General features: G+C 52.5%; 1 protein-coding gene across 1 annotated transcript in view; it reads left to right on the top strand.

Annotated features, from left to right (window-relative positions):
* The window catches only part of PPP2R2C (protein phosphatase 2 regulatory subunit Bgamma), a gene marked incomplete at its 5' end in the record, with an annotated part of 138,767 nt that overhangs the window by 64,425 nt on the left and 53,826 nt on the right, over positions 1-20,516 (top strand). Inside the window, one exon of the mRNA XM_081249310.1 lies at positions 19,647-19,744. Within this exon, the coding sequence (XP_081105436.1) occupies positions 19,647-19,744 (98 nt within the window). The remainder of the gene's footprint in view (positions 1-19,646; positions 19,745-20,516) is intronic.

The following is a 20,516-nucleotide window of genomic DNA, read 5'->3' as shown; positions in this document are numbered from 1 at the left end:
GGTCACTTCCTGCATTGACGAGGAAAGTGCGTCTTAGGGCTCTAACAGCATCCAGCCTGGAGCCGGACCAAAGGAGAAATAACAGCAGTGACTGGCTTGACTGCAGGTCCCCAGCCAAGACCCTTTGGCTCAACTGTCCCCAGCAGTTTTATCCAGCTACAGGTATTGTCTGAAGCGTCTATCATGCCCCTGGACTGGACATTTCTGGAAGAAGCCTGCATCTGACCCCATATCAGCTGCCCACTGATTTTCAAGCTTCTTTGCTGTGTTGCGTGGTCACCCCACCCCCTAATGCCACATCAAAATGGTCCTGACTTTGCCTTTTCTCGCTGTTCCAAGCCTCGGCATGTGAGCGGGCTTTGTCCTTGGAGGAAGGCAACCTTGGATTTCTCCCAGGGTCAGCTCAGGCTGCCCACGCTGGCTTCTGGCTTCCGGTCGGCCACTGACGTGCTGTGCACACTTGGAAAGGCGGGGCAATTATTAATTCATTCAACATGCAATTAATGAGATTCTACCATGTGCCTGGCACAATCCATTTCTCATGCCCAGGCCAGTGTGGGTCAGACTTCCTGGGACAAATCTAGATGAATTAGCAGCTTGATAAATATGAATGATCTCAGTTGATGAAAAATGCACCAAATGATTGTTTCCCTTGATATAATTACTCGGGTGGTCGCCTTGCCCATGGAGCCTGTAGGGTGTTAAGTCAGCAGTTTGCTGGAGGCTTCCGAAGAGTAGGTGGCCGCTGCTGCTGTTTTTTTCCCCTTTACTGCAAACAAAGACTTTTAAAAAATGTTATGGGGCTTCCCTGGTGGCGCAGTGGTTGGGAGTCTGCCTGCCAATGCAGGGGACACGGGTTCGAGCCCTGGTCCGGGAGGATCCCACATGCCGCGGAGCGGCTAGGCCCGTGAGCCACAACTACTGAGCCTGCACGTCTGGAGCCTGTGCTCCGCAACAAGAGAGGCCGCGATAATGAGAGGCCCGTGCGTGGCGATGAAGAGTGGCCCCCGCTTGCCGCAACTAGAGAAAGCCCTCACACAGAAACGAAGACCCAACACAGCAAAAATTAATGAATTAATTAATAAACTCCTACCCCCAACATCTTCTAAAAAAAAAAAATGTTATTATGAGGCTTCCCTGGTGGCTCAGTGGTTAAGAATCTGCCTGCCAATGCAGAGGACATGGGTTCGAGCCCTGGTCCGGGAAGATCCCACATGCCATGGAGCAACTAAGCCCGTGCGCCACAACTACTGAGCCTGCGCTCTAGAGCCCACAAGCCACAACTACTGAAGCCCACACATCTAGAGCCTGTGCTCCGCAACAAGAGAAGCCACCACAATGAGAAGCCCACACATCGCAATAAAGAGTAGCCTTCACTCGCCACAACTAGAGAAAGCCCGCGCGCAGCAACGAAGACCCAAGATAGCCAAAAATAAAATAATTAATTAATTAGTTAGTTAATTAATTAAAAACATGTTCTTATATGCGATAAACTGCATCTACTTAAAGTGTAGAGTCCCATAGTTTTGACAGCTGTATATGCTTGTGAGACCACCACCAGAATTAAGAATCAGAGCATTTTCCATCAGCCCCCCAAATTTCCTTGTTCCATTGTGTGGTTCATCCCTGACTACATTCTGTGTCCTGGTGACCACTGATTGGCCTGCTGACAGTATATATTAGTTTGCACTTTCTAGAATTTCTTGTAAATAGAATAATACAGGGCACACTCTGCCTGGCTTCTTTTACTCCACATAATCATTTTGACGTTCATCCCATTGTTGTATGTAACAATAGTTTGTTCTTTTTTATTCCTGAGTAGTCTTTCATGGTTTGGATCTATCATAATTTGTCCATTCCCCTGTTGATGGATATTTGGATGGTTTCCAGTTTTGAGCAACTGTGGGTGAAGCTGCTGGGAACAGGTGTGTACAAGTCTTTGGGTGTTCGTGGGCTTTCGTTACTCCTAATGGGAAGAAATGGCTGGGACATATGATAGGCATATGCTTAACTCTGTAAAAAGCTGCCAAGCTGGGCTTCCCTGGTGACGCAGTGGTTGAGAGTCCGCCTGCCGATTCAGGGGACACGGGTTCGTGCCCCGGTCTGGGAAGACCCCACATGCCGCGGAGCGGCTGGGCCCGTGAGCCATGGCCGCTGAGGCTGCGCGTCCGGAGGCTGTGCTCCGCAACGGGAGAGGCCACAACAGTGAGAGGCCCGCGTACCGCAAAAAAAAAAAAAAAAAAGCTGCCAAGCTGTTTCCCAAAGGGATGATATGGTTGTGCGTTCCCACCAGCAGTGAAGGAGATTTCTGGTTGTGCCACATCTTCACCAACTTGATATTATCAGTCTTTTAAATCTTAGCCATTCTGATGGGTATCTCACTGAGATTTTAATTTGCATTTCCCTGGTGACTAATGATCTTTTGAGCATCTTTTCATGTGTTTTTTGATCATTCATATGTTTTGCTTTGAGAGGTATCTGTCCAAATCTTTTGCCTGTTTTTAATTAGGTGGTTTGTGTTCTTATTATTGAGTTGTATGAGGTCTGTATACATTCTGGATACAAGTGATTTGTCAGATGTATGGATTGCAAATGTTTTCTCTCATTCCGTGCCTTGCCTTTTTATTTTCATAACAGTTTCTTACAATGAGCAAAAGTTTTGAATTTTGATAAAGTCCAATTTACCCATTTTTTCTTTTGTTGTTGATGCTTTTTATGTCTTGTCTAAGAAATCAAAGTTGCAATGATCTTCTTTGATATTTTCTTCGAGAAGTTACTTAGCTTTAGCTTTTATACTTAGGTCTCATTTCAACAATTATATTTTGAGCCATTTCCACATAATTTTATATATGGTGTAAGGTAAGGGCAGATGTTAATTTTCTTTCCCATTTTATCTTTTTATTGAAAAGACCATCCTTTCCTCATTGCTTGGGTGCTTTTAACAAAAACCAATTGACCATGGATTGGAGGGTCTATTTCTGGATTCTCTGTTCAGTTGATCTATGTGTCTATCCTTCTCCTATACCACACTGGCTTGATTCCTATAGCTTTATAGTAAATCTTTGAATCAGGTTGGCTAGGTCCTCCAACTTTGTTCCTTTTTTGTAAAATTGTTTTGCGAGTCTATGTCCCGTTCTAATACGAACACATATTCACTCATTTAATCCTTACAACCCTCTGAAGCAGTATTAGTTAATGAGTATCGAACCCATTTTACAGGAGAGGGAAACTGAGGCTCAGAGGGGATGAGTAGCTTTCCTAGGTAACTGAGTGGTGGAAGTGAGGTTTGAACCTGGAGTGTCTGGCTGCAGCATCCTGCTCCTAATCACTAGGCAGTCCTGCCCTCTATTTTGGGTTGTGCCCATTCCCTGTACAGACCTCCACCCCAGCACCTGGGCGGCTGGAAAGAGTTTATCAGTTTCCTTGTCCATCTCCCTGTAAGCCGCAGACTCCATGAAGACAGAGACTGTCTGGATATCCATCACTGTGACCCAGCCCTGGGGGACCTGATGCAGAGCGGACATTTGGTGAATGTTGGGTGAATGAATGGATGAGTGGGTGGACACCAGTCAGCTCTGGCTGGAGGGCCAGGTCCCCGCCAGCCCAAAACCTCAGCTGGGAGCTACTGTGCAGATGAAGAAGTAGAGGCAGAATGCTATGGCCTGGGCTGGCAGCAGGGATGGGGAGGCTGCAGCTTTCCTAGGGACACAAGGATCACCAGGTGTAGGGCTGAACCCCACCTCCAGGTCGCCCTGCACCTGCTGTTGAGACAGAGATGCTTAATATGCTTCTAGGAGGGGAGAGGGGAGGGTGGAGGAGGCGGGGAGGATCTAGGCCTGCAGGCACCTCCTCCTGGCCGGTGGCCGGTGCAGAGTAGACTGGGGTGGGCAGGGGCTCTGCGAAGCTGCAGGAACAGGTTTCCCTCCAAGAGGGGCAGGTTGAGGGGAGGGGCGGCTGGAATTGGATGCTGCTGTGCCCACCATGCTCCATGCCCACCTCCTCTGGCTCCCATATACTCCTCCTCCTGCCCAAGCCAGCGAGGTCGGTGGAGGGGGGAGGAGACCCACGTGGCACCCGGCTGTCACCGAGGCCCCCTCACTCTGCGCCCACAGCCTCAGACTCGCACAGCACTGACAACATCACCCGGATTTTTTTCCCAGGCAGTACACTTCTGTTTTCTGAAGCTGGGCCCCGGCATTTCCCATGGGGGTGATGGTTGTTCGCAGCTACGGGGGAGCAGTGGGTGGTGTACGGGGGCGTCTGGTCCTCGCATCCGTGATGCAAGGGATGGGGAGGGTCCTGCTGACGGAGACATGGGGTTTCCAGGGGCACGCTGCCCTCGGGGTGCCAGCCGTGGGGCTCCAGGAAGAGTCTCGCTCAGACGCCGAAGACTGGGACTTAGCCCTGAATCAGGTTGTCTCTGCCAGTGTGGACTTGGGGCCTCACTTCACCCAGGGTGTGTCAGGGCCATCTCAGCTCAGGAACTATGTGAGCTGGTTGTTCAAGTTTTAGGAATTTCGTGAGCCGGTTGTTAAACCGTGGGTGGCTTGAAGACCACAGACTCAGCCACGACTCCAAGTTTTCTCCTCCACCCCACCCCGCAGAGCCAGTGGTCAGTGTTCACCAGCACACCAGAACCTTAGTTTCGCCATCTGGAAGTGGGGTCACAACCTGTAACTGAGGTCCTGGGTGTGAGGTGCTTGAGATGGAGCGTGAAGCCACATAGAAGGGTGGTTACCACGCTGGCCGACAGCAGTCATCCACTCAGCAGTTGCTGAATAACATGCTGGGAGTTTGTGTCTCCAGGAAAAACCCAGGAAGGGAGCCGGAGAACCCACAGCAGACAGGGCAGAGGAGGGCTCCAGACCTGCCCGGCCCCGCAAGTCCTGCCTACGGGTGCCTCAGTTTGCTCATCTTTATAATGGGTGCGGGCATCCCTGGGTGGGAAGGGGTGTTGGTGTGGTCGGGTGCAGGGCACCAGGCACGAGACGTGGCCTGGGAGGCCATGGCACCATCACATCCCGTGGAGGTGCACGTGGTGAAGGCACCTGGGTCCGGCCTGACCCACTTCACCATGTTAGGAGCACAGGCCCTGGGGTCCACCTGGTGCAGAGAAGCCACTTGTTCCCAGCAGGAGGACAAGTTCAACCCTCAGAGCCTCGGTTTCCCCACGTGGAAATGGCAGAATGCCACAAACTCCTCAGTCTGCCGCGGGCTAATGCACATGGTGGGTGAGGGTCCTAGCTGGTGCCCAGTGAATGTGACCTCCCCAGGACCCAGCTCCCACCAGGTGGTCAGTGTGTAACCAGGACGGGAACACTTCCAAAGCCACTCCTTGTCCACTGCCCGGTGATCCAAGTGGAGCGGCTGTGCTAACGGCCTCGAGGCTGGAGAAGGGAGCTGCAGGAGAGCTGGGACTCTTTCTGCCAGGGAGCTAGGCAGCGAGCCTGGTGGCCTGAGGAGCTCCCACCAGCACAGTGGGTCCCTTGGAAATGAAAGCACCAAAGCCAGTGGGCCTGCTGTGTGCCGGGTTCCATGCTGAGCCTCCACCCACAGCACCTCATTTCAGATGCACCCTTGTGCCCATTTTACAGGTGAGGAAACCAAGCCTCCAGAGGTTGAGCTAACAGTGGTCTGCAGCCAGTGCAGAGCTGGAGCGCCCCTGCCCATCTGCCTGTCAAGCCCATCCCAGGCTGTTTCAGCTCCTCTCAGGGAGGTGCCTCAGCCACACCTTAACAGGATGGACTGTCACCCTCTACCAGACTGTCACCCAGAGGCTGGGACACGGGGTCTTTCAAGAGGACGGGGGAGGTGTGCAGCAACTTGGATGGACCTAGAGATGATCATACTAAGAGAGGTAGATCAGACAGAGAAAGACAAATATCATATGATATCACTTACATGTGGAATCTAAAAAATGATACAAGTGAACTTACTTACAAACCAAGAAAGAGACTCACAGACATAGAAAACAAACTTATGGTTACCGAAGGGGAAGTGGAGGGGGGGTAAATGAGGAGTGTGGGATTAACAGGTACACACTACTGTATATAAAATAGGTAAACGACAAGGTCCTACTGTGTAGCACAGAGAGCTATACTCAACATAAAATATATATATAATTTTTTATATACGTATAACTGAATCACTTTGTTGTACACCTGAAACTAACACGACATTGTAAATCAACTCTACTTCAATTTAAACAAAAAAATTTTTTTAAAAATAGGAAGGGGGAGGAAGAGCAGGCTGGTTGTCTCCCCCAGGACACGGGACAGACTGGTGGGCGTGGGAGGGGCTGTGAGGTGCCCATTAGGCCGCCTCTCAGTTCCCGCCGCCTAGCATTAGGGCTCAGTAAATACTTCTCGAATAAATAAATGGCCCTGCTGGCGTGCCTAAATGGTGAGGGTCGTGTCGGGAGTGGAGAGACAGAGGGCTGGCGAGGGCCCCGGGGAGCCACATAGGGCTCTAGGGAGGGTTGGGGAACCATGAGTTTTCAGCTTCAGCAATGTCCCTCTGGTCACCGGGCGGCCTAGGCCAGGATGAAGGCAGGAAACCCAAAGGGGAGGCGGCTGCCGTTGTCCAGGAGAGAAGTGACGATGGCCCAGGCCAGGGCAGAGGCAGGAGAGGCAGACAGAGGACCCAGCCGGCTCTGCCAAGCATGACCTCAGCACCCAGCTCAGCGCCTGAGCCCTGTCCGCCTACCTGGCGCAGACACGGGCCTGGCGAGGGGACAAATGGACACACTGATGTGACGGAGTCTGAAGGGTGTACTTGTCACAGTGGCATTTGGGCCCTCTTGCCCGCCTGCCGGCTGGGGCCTGAGGAACTGATACAGAAAGGACGGGGCCCTCGGGAGCCAGGCACTGGGAGGGCAGGAGCGAGCCCCGGCCAGCTGGCCCGGCCCAGACCCAAGCAATCAGTCTAGATCAGCATCAGGCCTCCATCCTCCTCCTCACGTTGGGTTCCCCGCCCTGGCACGGGACAGCGTATTACAGTGTGCAGAGCCCTCCAGCACGGGCGGCGCTTACCCTCACCACTGCACAAACTGGGAAACTGAAGGATGAAAGGACAGCCAGAACTGGGTGGGATTCAGAGCCAGGCTCCCCGCAACAGCAAATTCCCCATATCTTAAACCTCTCTCTTTCTCTCTCTCATTTATTAATTCTTCCCCGCCCCACTTTCTTTTAAAATCCAGACAGTTCTCTGATTTGGTTTGCATGTGTAATAATAATATACTACTAATTGCAGCTAGTGATTTTTAAGCAGCTTCTTGTTGCCTCATTAAATCCTCCCAATCAACCCTGAGATGATAGTATTATACCCATTTTAGAGATCAGAAAACTGAGGCTCAGAGAATGTCTGTAACTTGCTGAGAATCAGGCAGCCCCACTCAAGTGAGCGCTCTCACTCCCAAACCTCTTAGCACTTTACCAGTGGCTCTCAAACCTCAGTGCATCACTGAAGAACCCATCAAAATGCAGATTCCAGGGGCCAGCAATTCTGATCCGTGGGTCTGAGCAGGGCCCTGGGAATCTTTATCTTTAGGAGAGAAGCCCAGGCAATTGTGCTGTGGGGCTTTCAGGAGCTTGTGCTGAAAGCAAGCAGGCTAGGAGCAGGTGGTCTTCTCTCTGTCCCTTTCACCTTGACCCTGTCCCGAGGCCAGCTGCTGGCCTCAGGCCACCTGGCTGCTTTGAGGGGCCGGGAGGGCCATGCTTCAGTCTGATCTGGGGAGTCATCCCTGCTGTGAGCACAATCCAACCTGGCCTAGCATCAAACCCAGCAGGCTGACCAGGTCTTGCTGACCACAGGCCAATCCACAGCTGCCCTGCACCCCTGCCAAGCCCATCTGCCTCTGCGCCAGTCAGGCCAATAGCTACTTAGCAGGGGCCCGTCTGGGCTGGCGGGGAGGAGCTGGCAGCCACGGTCCGTGGCCTCCCTCACATCCTGACCCTCCTGGAGCACCCACTGTAGGGGCAGCGCTGTCCCACCCTTACTCTGGCTCCTGCAGCAGCCCCTCAGCCTGCAGAGCTGGGAGCAACCATGGGTCAGGGTTCTGGGGACACAGGGCCATTCATAGGTGCCCAACCCCCTTCAAGCCCTCTTCTGGGGCCTGCCTTCAAAACCATCATGATCACAGTGGAAAACTATTCAACCATGAAAAGGACTGAAGTCCTGGTTCACACTGCAACATGGGTAGACCTTGGAAACGTGATGCTGAGTGAAAGAAGCCAGACACAAAAGGCCACACACTGTGTGGCTCCATTTATGTGAAATGTCCTTAAAGACAGAAAGCAGATGAGTGTTTGCCAGAGGCTGGGGGGAGGAGGGAAAGGGGAATGACTGCTGCTCAAAGGTATGGGGTTCCTGTTTGGGGTGCTGGGAATGTTCTGGAATAGATAGTGATGATGGGTGCATAACACACTGAATATACTAAAAGCCCCTTAAGTATATACATTTTGAAATGGTGAATTTTATGTTACCTGAATTGCATCTCAGTTTTTTACATGGTAAAATACAAGCAACGACAATAAAACCATCATGTTGCCAACGCCTTTCTTAATAGACGAGGAACCAGAGTGAGGCCCAGAGAGAGGAACTGCGTTAGGCAAGTGAGTGGCAGGGCTGACACGCAGGCCCCTGCCATCCCCCACGTGCCTGGTGAGCCTCTGCTTCTCTGGTGTTTACTTAACAAACCCTTTCCAACCGTCGCCCACGTGCCAGGCCCTGGACAGGGCACAGAAGGGAAGAGCCCATCTATGTTAGCGAGGGATACACATGAGGATAGGAGTGTCGTTAAACCCAAGTTGGATCATGACTGCCCAGCTCAAAATGCTGTGTGGTTCCTCTTTCACTTAAATAAAATCCTAAGTCCTTCTTTGCAAGGTCCAGGGACCTGGCGCAGCCCCCCTCTCTGAGCTCATGTCCTGCCCCGTCACCATCACACCCTGCCCGCCTTGCTGAACTGCAACAGACCAATCTCTCTCCTACCTCAGGGCTTTTGTACGTGCTGTCCCCCACCAGATGTCTGTGTGGCTTCCTCTCTTGCTTCCTGCAGGTCTCTGCTCAAATGCTCCTCTTCCAGGAAGTCTCCCCTGACCTCCCCAGCTAAAACAGCACCTCCAACCCTCCCATCCCTTATCATACTTTAGCTTTTATCTTAGCTCTTATCTCCTTCCCAGAAAAGTCATATATATAGGAAAATTTGCTTATTGTCTGTTTTCTCCACTAGAGAGTGAGCTTCTTGTGGGGTGTGTACACTGCTGAGTTCCCAGCATTTGCAACAGTGCTTGGGATACAGTAGGTCCTCAATTAATTTTTAAAATTAAACTTCTTATTGTGATAAAATATACATAACATAAAATTTACCACTTTATTTTTAGGTGTACAATTCAGTGGCATTAATTAGAGTCACAGTGCTGTGCAACAGTCACCACGATCCATTTCCAAAACTTTTTCATCATCTCACACAGAAACTCTGTACTTTTCTTTTTTTCTTCTTTTTTTTTTTTTTTTTGCGGTACCCGGGCCTCTCACTGTTGCGGCCTCTCCCGTTGCGGAGCACAGGCTCCGGACGCGCAGGCTCAGTGGCCATGGCTCACGGGCCCAGCCGCTCCGCGGCATGTGGGATCTTCCTGGACCGGGGCACGAACCTGTGTCCCCTGCATCGGCAGGCGGACTCTCAACCACTGCACCACCAGGGAAGCCCTGTACTTTTCTTTTTTTTTTTTTTTTTATTGAGTCTTTTATCCAAAGTCCACATTAAAAACATCCCACTCTAGCCAACATTTTCCCTTTAAACTATAACTTAAACCACAGCTCCCATTAATCTTCTTTTGAATAATAAATAGACAGTGAGCAGATTTACTGAGTGCCTGCCACATGCTAGGTGATATGTGGGTAAACCTTCCAGCAGCCTTGGAGGGTGTGTATGACCATCTCTCTTTCACAGACAATCAAATCGATTCAGAGAGGTGAAGTGCCTTGTCCAAGGTCATGCAGCTACTAAGAGTGCGATCTGAACACAGATCTTCCCCCTTACCAGGCAGTGCCAGAACCATGGAATAGCCACACTTTAAGGACTGAACTTCAACCAGCCACAGACCCTCTGGCTGTTCCATACCCAGGCTTCCCTCTGCTACCCCTCTCCCCAAAGGTCATTATTTGAGCCAAATATTCCCAAGCATCCTCAGCTCTGGCTGACTGACTATATTTTATATATATATACATATATACATATATATATTATGGGAACCATAATTCAAGGTTCCAACATTCCATTTCACCTGGAGCTCTTGGAGCAGGTGCCGGGATAACGGAATTGTTTCTTTCAACCTTTAAGATTAATCAATACTAGGCCCAGTTTAAATGTTTGCATAACTTGTCATCCACTGGGTCTCCTGTTTGGGTGCACTTTCCTTTTAAAAAGCTAGCTTGGGGGCTTCCCTGGTGGCGCAGTGGTTGAGAGTCCGCCTGCCGATGCAGGGGACACGGGTTCGTGCCCCGGTCCGGGAAGATCCCACATGCCACGGAGCAACTAAGCCCGTGAGCCATGGCCACTGAGCCTGCGCGTCCGGAGCCTGTGCTCCGCAATGGGAGAGGCCACAACAGTGAGAGGCCCGCGTACCACAAAAAAAAAAAAAAAAAAAAAGGTAGCTTGATGGGGCTGTTGGATCCAGGACTCACCCAGATGGCCCTGTGGGACATGGAGAGGATGAGATGAGGCACCGTGGACAAGTTCCCAGCACAGTGCTTGGCCCTCAGGTTCTTGGTCTGTGTTCCCATTGCCTCTCATCCTCAGAAAAAGAGGAGGTGACCTGCCCTGAGTCACCAGTCAGAAAGAGGTGGATCAGGGACTAGATCTCGGGTGCAGGGTGGAGGTCCCATCCGTGAGCTGGGACCATGGCTCCTGTGTGATTACAGGGGGCAGCGTGGCCAGCTCCATCTCCCACCTGTGGGCAACTGAGGCTCGACACCCCTTTCCTGCCCTAACGTGAGAGCTCCGGCCCCTCACAGGCAGAGCCGGGGTCTTGGGCCTCCAGGGTGCATGGGTGGGAGGTGGAGGGCGCTACCTGCCCCACACAAACCCTCCCAAACCTCCCACCAGCCCCTTCACATCCACCTCCATCCAGGTGACCCAGGCACTGTCCAGGGAGACTTGCTTTGGCCCGGCCACAGCATCCCAGCTGTCCCCACCCCGCCTCTGACCCCGGCCCGGGAGCTGCCCTCACCGTCCACCTAGTTCAGGCTGCAGGAGGGAACTTCTCACCAGACCTGCTTGGGGATCGGGGACTCAGGCAGGTCCACGCCTTTCCCATCACCCTTGGAGAGCTAAATGGCCCCCATCCAGTGCCGAATGTCTGGTCCCAGCTAACGGTCCAGACTCCGAACCAGACGTGGCCTTTCTCCTTCTGCACCTCCACAGCAGGGCCTGTTTGTGCTGGAGGCCGACGGTGGGGAAGGGGACAGGGTCCTGCAGCTTCTCGCTCACCACTGGCCGCGAGCCTGCTGGTGGCTCTGCCTGCTCTGGGAGGGCCTGGCGGGGGGATATAGCTGCCCGCTTCTCTCACAGGTCCTGCATTGGGTGGTCTGGAAATTTCCTGCCAAGCTACCTCTTGCAGAGACCTGGACCTGGGCAGTCAGAGCTGTATGTCCAGTGGTTTTCCTCGGCCCCTGGGCACAGTGGCCTCCCTCTGCCGCTTTCTCTTTGCCCACGGGGGAGCCAGCAGGCAGGACTAAGTGACAGAAGCCAGCTGGCTCTCTCCTGTCCCCAGGAAGCACGTGGATAAAGCCATTGGTCCTTCCATGTCCCCGGCAGAGTCAGAGTCCAGACCCTAGACCCCTTTTGCTCTCCGAGTCTCAGGCTGGGGTCTCCTACCTTCAGGAAACATACTTTGGACTCTGCGAGGGTCTCGCTAGGCTTGGGGAGGGAAGGTGGCACCCTCCCCCATTCCCCCCAAAAGGTGTAAGTGGAAACTCTCCCTCAGCATCTGCTTTCTCCCAGGAAATGTCTTCACCAATCCCCAGCCATCTCTCTTTTTTTTTCTAATTTATTTATTTTATTTATATTTATTTTTGGCTGCATTGAGTCTTCGTTGCTGCGCTTTGGGGGCCACTCTTCATTGCAGTGCACATGCTTCTCATTGCGGTGGCTTCTCTTGTTGCGGAGCACGGGCTCTAGGCACGTGGGCTTCAGTGGTTGTGGCTTATGGGCTCTAGAACGCAGGCTCAGTAGTTGTGGCGCACGGGCTTAGGTGCTCCGCGGCACGTGGGATCTTCCCAGACCAGGGCCCGAACCTGTGTCCCCTGCGTTGGCAGGTGGATTCTTAACCACTGTGCCGCCAGGGAAGCCCCCCAGCCATCTCTGATTCCTTTAAATGTCTTGAGAAGCACCAGCCTGGGGGTCAAGTTCAAGGAGTAAATCCCAGCCCTGCACACAGCAGCTGGGCAGCTTTTGGCAACTTATTAATCCTCTCTGTGCCTCAGTTTCTTCACCTGTACAATGCAAAGAGCACTCGGGTGGCTTCAGCAACACAAGCTGAGACCAGAAGAATGATTAGGGTTGCCGGGGTGAGCCGTGGAGGGGCAATGCTGCCATCAGAGCACAGCGTATACAAGGCACCTTGGTTGGGTGAGGATGGGGTGGGGTGTGGGTGTGAGTCCTACTGAAAAACTAGGCTACAGTCAAGAGCTTTTTCTGATCAGGAACGTCTTTCCTTTGAAATGACTTCCCCGCCTCCAGAAAAGGGTGATCTCCGAAGCAGGGCTGGGGGGAATGGCCACGCTCTACCCAGCAGCCCGTCTGTCTCAGCCAGCTCCTGCTGCGTAACAGACCCCAGGGCTCAGCGGCTTCAACAACAAGCGTGCGCTTCCGCCCCTTAGTCTTTAAGTCGACTGCGCGTCTCCTCGTGTGTTGGCAGTGCTCATTCTCATGTGTACGGTAGCTATGGGTCAGGAGGTTTCTCTGCTGGGCTTGCTGCCATGTTCGGGGGTGGACTGGCTGTGGGCTGGCCTAGCATGGCCTCAGCTGCACTGGCTCGCCCACATGGCCTCTCGTCGTCATCCGGCAGGCTCGCTTGGGGTTGTTTCTGTGGCAGAGCAGGGGTCTCAGAGAGAGTGGAAACTGAAGGCCTCTTGAGGCCCAGGCTTGGACCGGCACCCCCTAACTTCCTCTGCATTCTGTTGGCCAAAGCAAGTCACAAGCCAGTGCAGAGTCAAGGATGGGCGAACAGTCTCTGTCGCTGGACGGGAAGAACCCCCGAATCACATTGTATAAGATGTGGATACAGGAAGCCACTGATGGGGCATCTATGTTGAGTCTGCCACCTTTCCTTGTTCTGCAAGACCCCACTCCTGTTTTACTGTTTCCAGGAGGCCCTCATGGACCTCACCTCTCCCCATCCTGAAGTGGTCACTTCCCCTGGCCACCTCTTCACCTCCTGTGCATCTCCCTGGACCCAGAGCAGCCCTTGAGAACAGGCTCCTTATCCCCAGGGTCCAGCCTGGCCCCTCCTCGCATGCCTGGCCCCTTCTCTGCAAACCCAGAGAAGATGCTGGGTAAGCTTGCTCACAGAGCGCCTGCACACGGAGCCTCCTTCCTCTCACCGAGCTCTTTCATCCAGCAGCAGACAGAGCCTGTTTCCTCTCCCACCGCCCTCCTCATCAGCCCTGATGCCTCTGACAATACTAATTAAATGCAGCAATCCCATCAGAAGGCTCAAGCTGGGCTTTCTGAGGGCCCTCACTATGCCGTGAGCTGTGATGCTGATGGATCATTAATGCTGGCGACAGCACTTACAGTGATGAATGGTGAGATGGGCGGGGGGGGGGGGGGTCCCTGATGAGCAGCTTAATCTCCTCCTTGAATTTGCAGACCTCTGCCCCAAGTTCCAGGGAGATTTCCAGTCCACGGAATCATTTGAATTTCACATAAACCCTAGGAGAACTGTGACCAGGCAGGGATGACAGTTCCTATTTTATGGCTGAGACAGTTAGGGCTCAGAGAGAGTGTGATTTGGATGAGGTCACACAGCTAATATGTACCGAGGCTGGGACTGGAATACCTTCCTCTTGATGAAAAAGACACAAGGGGCACCTGTGAGATCCAAGGGCTGATCCTCCCCACATGATGCCAGGAGGAGCCGCAGCCCAGGGTGCAGCCTGGGTCTCCAGAGCGTTGCCCGCACAGCCTCTCCTTTCTGCTCTGTTCTCTCTGTATGTTGGCTGGGGAAGCTGTGACAAACTATTCAGTGGCTTAAAACAACAGAGGTTTCTTCCCTCGAAGTTCTGGAGGCTGCAAGTCTGAAGTCAAGGTACCCAGCAGGGTCATGCTTGCTCTGAAGGCTCCAGGGAAGGATCTGTCACAGGCCTCTTCCAGCTTCTGGTGGTGGTCAGCAATCCTTGATATACCTCGGCTTGTAGACGCATCACTGCAATCTCTGCCTGCATTGTCACATGGCCTTCCCCCCGTGTGTCTGCGTGCCCCTGTGTCTTTACATGGCCTTCTTCTCAGGGCACCAGTCGTTGATTTAGGGCCCATACAATCCAGTAGGACCACATCTTAACTTGATCGTCTGCAAAGACCCTATTTCCAAATAAGGTCACGGTGACAGGTACCAGGGGTTAGGAAATCCACATACGTTTGGGGGACTCAATTCAACCCACAGCGTGGTCTTCGCCCATCTCTGGCTCTGGCTCTCCCTGTGCACCTGTCACTGGGCTGGTCTCTTGGGACACCAGCCCTGACTTCCTCCTGAGCCCATGCTGAACCACAGTGTGGCTTTCTGGCTCCCAAACCAGTTGGCTCTGGGCTTGCACGGATAGGGCTGCGCCATACCCAGTCCCAGGGGGTTGACTGCTGCTTCTTGGTCAAGCTGCCTCTTCCAACTCTGCCTTGCCATTTGGGGGACTCCCAGAGCTGCAGCAGAAAGAAAAGGGGACCTCACAAGTAGAAGGGCACCTTGGGTTTTCATGGGGCTGCCATCACCCACAACAGGGGGACTTGGAGCACCCTCCAGTCATACGTGGGCTTGGCGGACCTCTCCCAGTGGCTAAGTTGTGAGCCTGAGGCATCAGCTGTCTGGCAACTCGGCCCTGTGGTGCAGGGGCTGGGACCTGCCAGGGGAATACACTGCAAAAGCCCTGCCCTGAATGGGACTTTGGGCCAGTGCCTCACCTCTTGACCAAGTTCCTTATCTGTAAAGAGAGAGTGGTGGTCGGGCAGTGGGCTTGTCCTGAGATTCAGTTGCTGGTCCGTGGAGAGCTTTCACCACAGTGTCTTTATGTGCCCTTTATCCGTGAAGTATAATTCCACTGGATACAGAAGTCTGGGTTTACAGGTTTTTACATTTTCCTTCAACACTTTAAAAGCCTTCGGGACTCTGTTATTTCTGATGAGAAATCAGCAGTTATCTGAGTCTCGGTGCCTCTGAATATAATATGTGGTTTGTGTTCTACCTGCTTACAAAATTTCATTTTTGTTTTGGTTTTCAGCAGTTTGATGGTTAGGTGTGATTTCTTGGTATTTTTCCTACTTGGAGTGAGCTGAGCTTCCTAAATTTGTAAATTAAAGTCTTTTACCATATTGGGGCATTTTTCAGTCATTATTTCAGGCCTTCCTTCTACTCTATTCTCTCCTCTCCTTCTGGAACTCCAAGTACACATAGACATTTGATGTTCTCCGGCAGATCCCGAGGAGCGGTGCTTTATCTTTTTTAATTTATTTTCTCTCTGTCCTTCAGGTTGCATAATTTCTATCGAGATATCTTCACGCTGACTAACTCTTTCTTCTGTCATCTCAAATTTCCTGTTAAGCAATTCAGTGATTTTCATATGTGGTATTTTTCAGTTATAGATTGTCCATTTAGCTATTTTTCAAATAGTTTCTATTTCTCTGTTGAAATTTCCTTTCTTTTCATGCAGTGAGAACAAATTTTCCTTTATATCCTTGGACACAGTTATAATAGCTACTTTAAAAATCTTCATTTGCTAATCCCAGTATCCAGGGAACTTCAGGGTCTCTTTCCTTGATAGTCTTTTTATTCAGTATGAGTGATATTTCCCTATTTCTTTGTATATCTTCGTATAATCTTGGAGAATATCCTGGGTGTTGAGAATGACAATACCGTAGAGACTCTAGATGTTCAGTATGTCGCTCCAAAGAGTGTTTTTGTTTTGTTTGGCATTTGTAAGCAGTTAACTGGGTTGAACTCAGCTTCGAACTCTGTCCCAGCACAAATCCTGGTTCATGTCTTTTAGCCTTAACAGCTCTGCCTGGAGTCTATCGTGTGTACATGTGCAGTTTGCAGCCAGCTAAAGATTGGGGCAGAGTTTATGTGTTGCATTTGGGGACTGCTCTTTAGACCCCATTTCCAGGATTAAATACCTCATTTTGCAGCTACTAGGATTTCCCCCGATTCTGTCTTCTGGTTTATAGAGCCTAAAAGTATGACTTTCTATCTGAGTTTCAGTAGCCACGTGGCACAGGGCCTGGGACCTGTCCTCAGGCTAAAAGCCATGAAAATAAGAAGCTCACCCAGTGCTGCCTCTTCTTCCAATTGCTGTCTCCCCTGCAGGGCCTGACATCTAATGAGGGGCACATAGTGGGCATGAGACCACAGTTGTAGGAGAGACAACTGTACCAGGAGTCAGGAGGGCTCTCCAGGAGGGCTTCCTGGGGGAGGTGGTATTGAGGATGGAGATGTGTCAAACATTCCAAAATGAGAGCATGGACTTTCCAATTGCATGATTTTACTGATGACAACTTCCAGCTCTCAGGGGAGGTAACTTTTCCTAAGGCAAGCTCTAGAAGACACTTACTGTAACAGTGAATGGATGTTAAATATCCACCAGCCCCTTCCTGGGACGGAGGAAGCAGTGCCCTGGCCTGAGGTCTGTAGTTGCTCTGTAGATGTTTGCAGAAGGGGACTGGAGGGGCTGGTGGTCAGGACTCCCAAACCTGTACAGTGAGGTTGAATCTCAGATTTATCTGGCACATTTCTGAGCTGGCAGCTGCCACTTCTGTGGAGGCCAGAAGCAAAGATGAGAAAAAGCTTTGACTTTCTGTCTGGTAAATTCTGGTCATTCATCATTCCTTGGTGTTATGGTCCTTCAGCCCTCCCAAACCCTCTCACCTCCAACATCTCTCTTGAGTTTCTAATCACGGGAAGACTCTACTATAGCCATGCTACAGATGACAACACTGAGTCTCAGAGCAGTGAGGTAGCCCACCCAAGGTCACATAGCCCAGGCATTGAAGCCAGGACTCCAGCCCAGGACTTCAGATTGGTCCATGAACAGCTCAGGGGGTTGTCACTGTGGATGGGCCTCCATCCATCTCCTCAGTTGCCAATAGAAATGATAGTCATATCTCCCTCAGGGGCTGGCATGAGGTTCAAAGGAGGCAGCGGATATAAAACTGACATATAAATTGTAAATTGCCTGCAGATGTTATTGTCTGTTACTGTGGTAGCTGCCCAACATTTATGGACCACATTTGTTCTGGATACCAGTGGTTACATTGGCGTTTTAATTTAATAGCATTGTTATTTTTCCATCATAAAAATAATATATACTATGCATATGTCCAAACACATTAAATTGCATACAGTAAAAATGTGCATTTTTGTGTATATCAATTACACCTCAGTAAAGCTATTAAGAAATATACATTCATTACAGAAGATCTAGAAAACATGGAAACATAGAAAGAGAAGGAAAAAAATATTTTCTTTCAACTGCCCTAAAGCAATCTCTGTTTAACGTGGCAGAAAAGTCTCTTCCAGCTTGTCTTCCCTCTGCCCAGTTTGTTTGCTGTTTAACACGGCTGTGATCACTGGTCTATATAATTAAAGACATTTTACATGCAGTTTTATATCCTGCTCTTCCCCCGCTAAGGGCGTGCTGACATGAAACAGCAAGAACCAGAGCCACGTGCAGGAACCCGGCACTGCTGGGCTGTGCCTCGGGCTGTGGCCCTCCTGTGCCCCTGGGCCAGGCAGGCTGCCCACACAGGGACGAGTGTCAGGCAGCCGGGACAATTCCACACTCAGCGAGCATCTCCGGGATCCAAAAGAGCGGCTCTCCTTGTTTTTTATTCCCTTTATTTTTAAATTTAATGAAACGTGCTCTTATCCTGAGCAGTGAGTACATCCAGCCCATTATCCTGCTTCTGAGCCACCTTCCCTCTGTCTTCTTTCCTTTCGCCGTCAGGGCTGGCATTTACCTGTGGCTCAGAGGCCAGTGCAGGTCAGGAGCTGCCTCTGAAGGCACGTGATTAGAAAAGGAAAAGGCATGTATGGAATAGGAAACAGGACTGGGAAAACCACTCGAGGCTGAGAGAGCAGTTCTTGAGACAAAAGGTAGCTGGTATTTTGAGCATCAGCAAGGAGCCTGAGTCGGAGTGGGAGGGCAAGGCTGAGAGTAGTAGGAATTGGGGTAGGGGTCCGTCACCTTTCATTGAGTTAAAACACGGGGCATTCAACACTACCATTTTTTGTCACGCATCTGCCAACCCCGCCGATCTAGGCTTGGTTGGACTGGGTGACCAGGCAGCTCAGCTGGGCGGCTTTGCTGCGGGCTTGGGCAGGTCCTCCTCCGGGGCCGCGGCAGAAGCGCAGGACGGCGGCTTGTCTGCTGGCGTCCCGCAGGCCAAAGCCCATCACAGGGCACGGTACCCGGCCCAGGGTGGGAGGCAATGCCAAGCGCCAGGGGCAAGTGCGGGACAGGGTGAAGGTTTGGGCTGCTGATGTGGCCTGCCTGGGGGGCCACAGGTCACTCAAGGCTTTAGATACTCTGCAGACCTTCGCTTTTCCTCTATCGGTGGGGAGCCTCTAGAGGGGTCCGAGAAAGCTCCCTCTGGCTGCTCTGTGGGGGCCAGCTTGTGTCTGGGCCAGGAGAAATGGAGGGGATCGGATGGGAGACCGTTGCAGTCCTCCAGGCGAGAGGCGGGAGAAGTGATGGAGTCTGGATGTATCTTGAAGGCTGAGACAATAGGACTGGATGTGGAGGGTGAGAGAGAGGGGGGAGAGTCACGGTGACCCAAAGGCTCGGGCCCGAGCCAGCGGGAGGATGGAACTGCCTTCATTTGAGGCAGGGAAGGACGCAGAGGAGGGGGTTTTGAGCAGAAATACCCCAGGGGTCGGGGTGGGGGAGGGGTGAGCCATCATCCGGGCGGCTGGAAGGAGGACACAGTATGAGAACCTGCCGGGGGCTGCCGGGAGGCGTAGTCAGATCTGTGGTTTGTTTGAAAGTAGATCCATTGTGCTGAAGCTTTTGGTGCCTACAGGGTCCAGGCCAGGAATGTGAAGGTTACGGGGGTGCCATCCATGGGGAGCTCAGTGGAGGCAGGGAGGGGTACAGCTGGTCTCTGTGGCCCCCAGAGTTGGGCTAGTGAGTGTCAGATTTGCATCCCAGTCACCTGGTCAGCACACGAGGAAACCCCCAGACTGCTTCAGGAGGACGGGGAGCAGGAAGGAAGGAAAGACACCCATGAACGGGTCTCTGTCCCACGGCCAGCGGGGAGAGGGCAGGGCCCCTGGTCAGTGCTCCTGCTCTCCGATGGGGGCCCTGGGGCTGGGCGAGCAGCTCTGGCCACCTGCACAGCACTGGGTCCTAATGAGCCACATCCTCCTGTCTCTCCACCACAGCCGATATCATCTCTACCGTCGAGTTCAACCACACGGGGGAGCTGCTGGCCACCGGCGACAAGGGTGGCCGGGTCGTCATCTTCCAGCGGGAACCGGAGGTGCGGCGGGGCCTGGGGGGAGGGGGGACTGCGCTCAGCCCGGGCTTTAACCCGCAGGGGGCCTCTCGGCATCCCGCGGGGACGCCTGGGCTGGATGAAAGGGCGCCGCGGCACGCAGGGACGGGACCGGGCAGGCCCAGGGAAGGGAGTCCACCGGGTCGACTCACAGCACCGTATCCTGAGCCCCCTGTGCTGAGTGGAAGTTTGCTGATTGGTCACTGTGTCCTAGACCCTGGAGAAACAGCCTCCTGATTAAACTGCCCTCCGCCTCGGTGAGCTGGTGCCATCCGGCCAGAGCCGGGTGGAGCGGAGCACGGACCCTTCCGCAGCTGTGGGTGGCCCTCTGTCTGGGGTGGGCGCTTTTGCTCAGCCCCGGGCCTTGCCCCAGTGAGGTCTGCTGTCCGGAACAGCCTACCCGAGGCAAGGTTTCTGAACCACTGGAAGAACCTGGTGATTAAAAGGCCCCATTTGTTGAGCACCTACTACATGCAGACTGCTCACTCCGTTCTCCACGTGCTTTTCCCAGTTACTCTTCACTGCCCCCCTCTGAGGGTGGGGACGGACACCCCGTTTCAGAGATGCGGACGCCTGCACAGTCACCCAGCTAGTGAGCAAAGGCCAGGGATGGAAACCGGGACGGGGTGTGGTCTGTTACTCACACACCACCCTGCCTTTCAGGGCTGGGATTAGGTGCTGAAGACAGGATCTAAGGTGACACCAAGGTGGGGGGAGGAGAGGAAGGGGGGAGGGAAGGCGGAGGGAGGATAGGGGA

The sequence above is a fragment of the Mesoplodon bidens genome (assembly GCF_964165515.1).
Source record: "Mesoplodon bidens genome assembly, chromosome: 1".
Classification (NCBI taxonomy): Eukaryota; Metazoa; Chordata; class Mammalia; order Artiodactyla; family Ziphiidae; genus Mesoplodon; species Mesoplodon bidens.
Note: the sequence above shows the minus strand (reverse complement) of the source record. Positions and strands in the feature narration are given on the sequence as shown.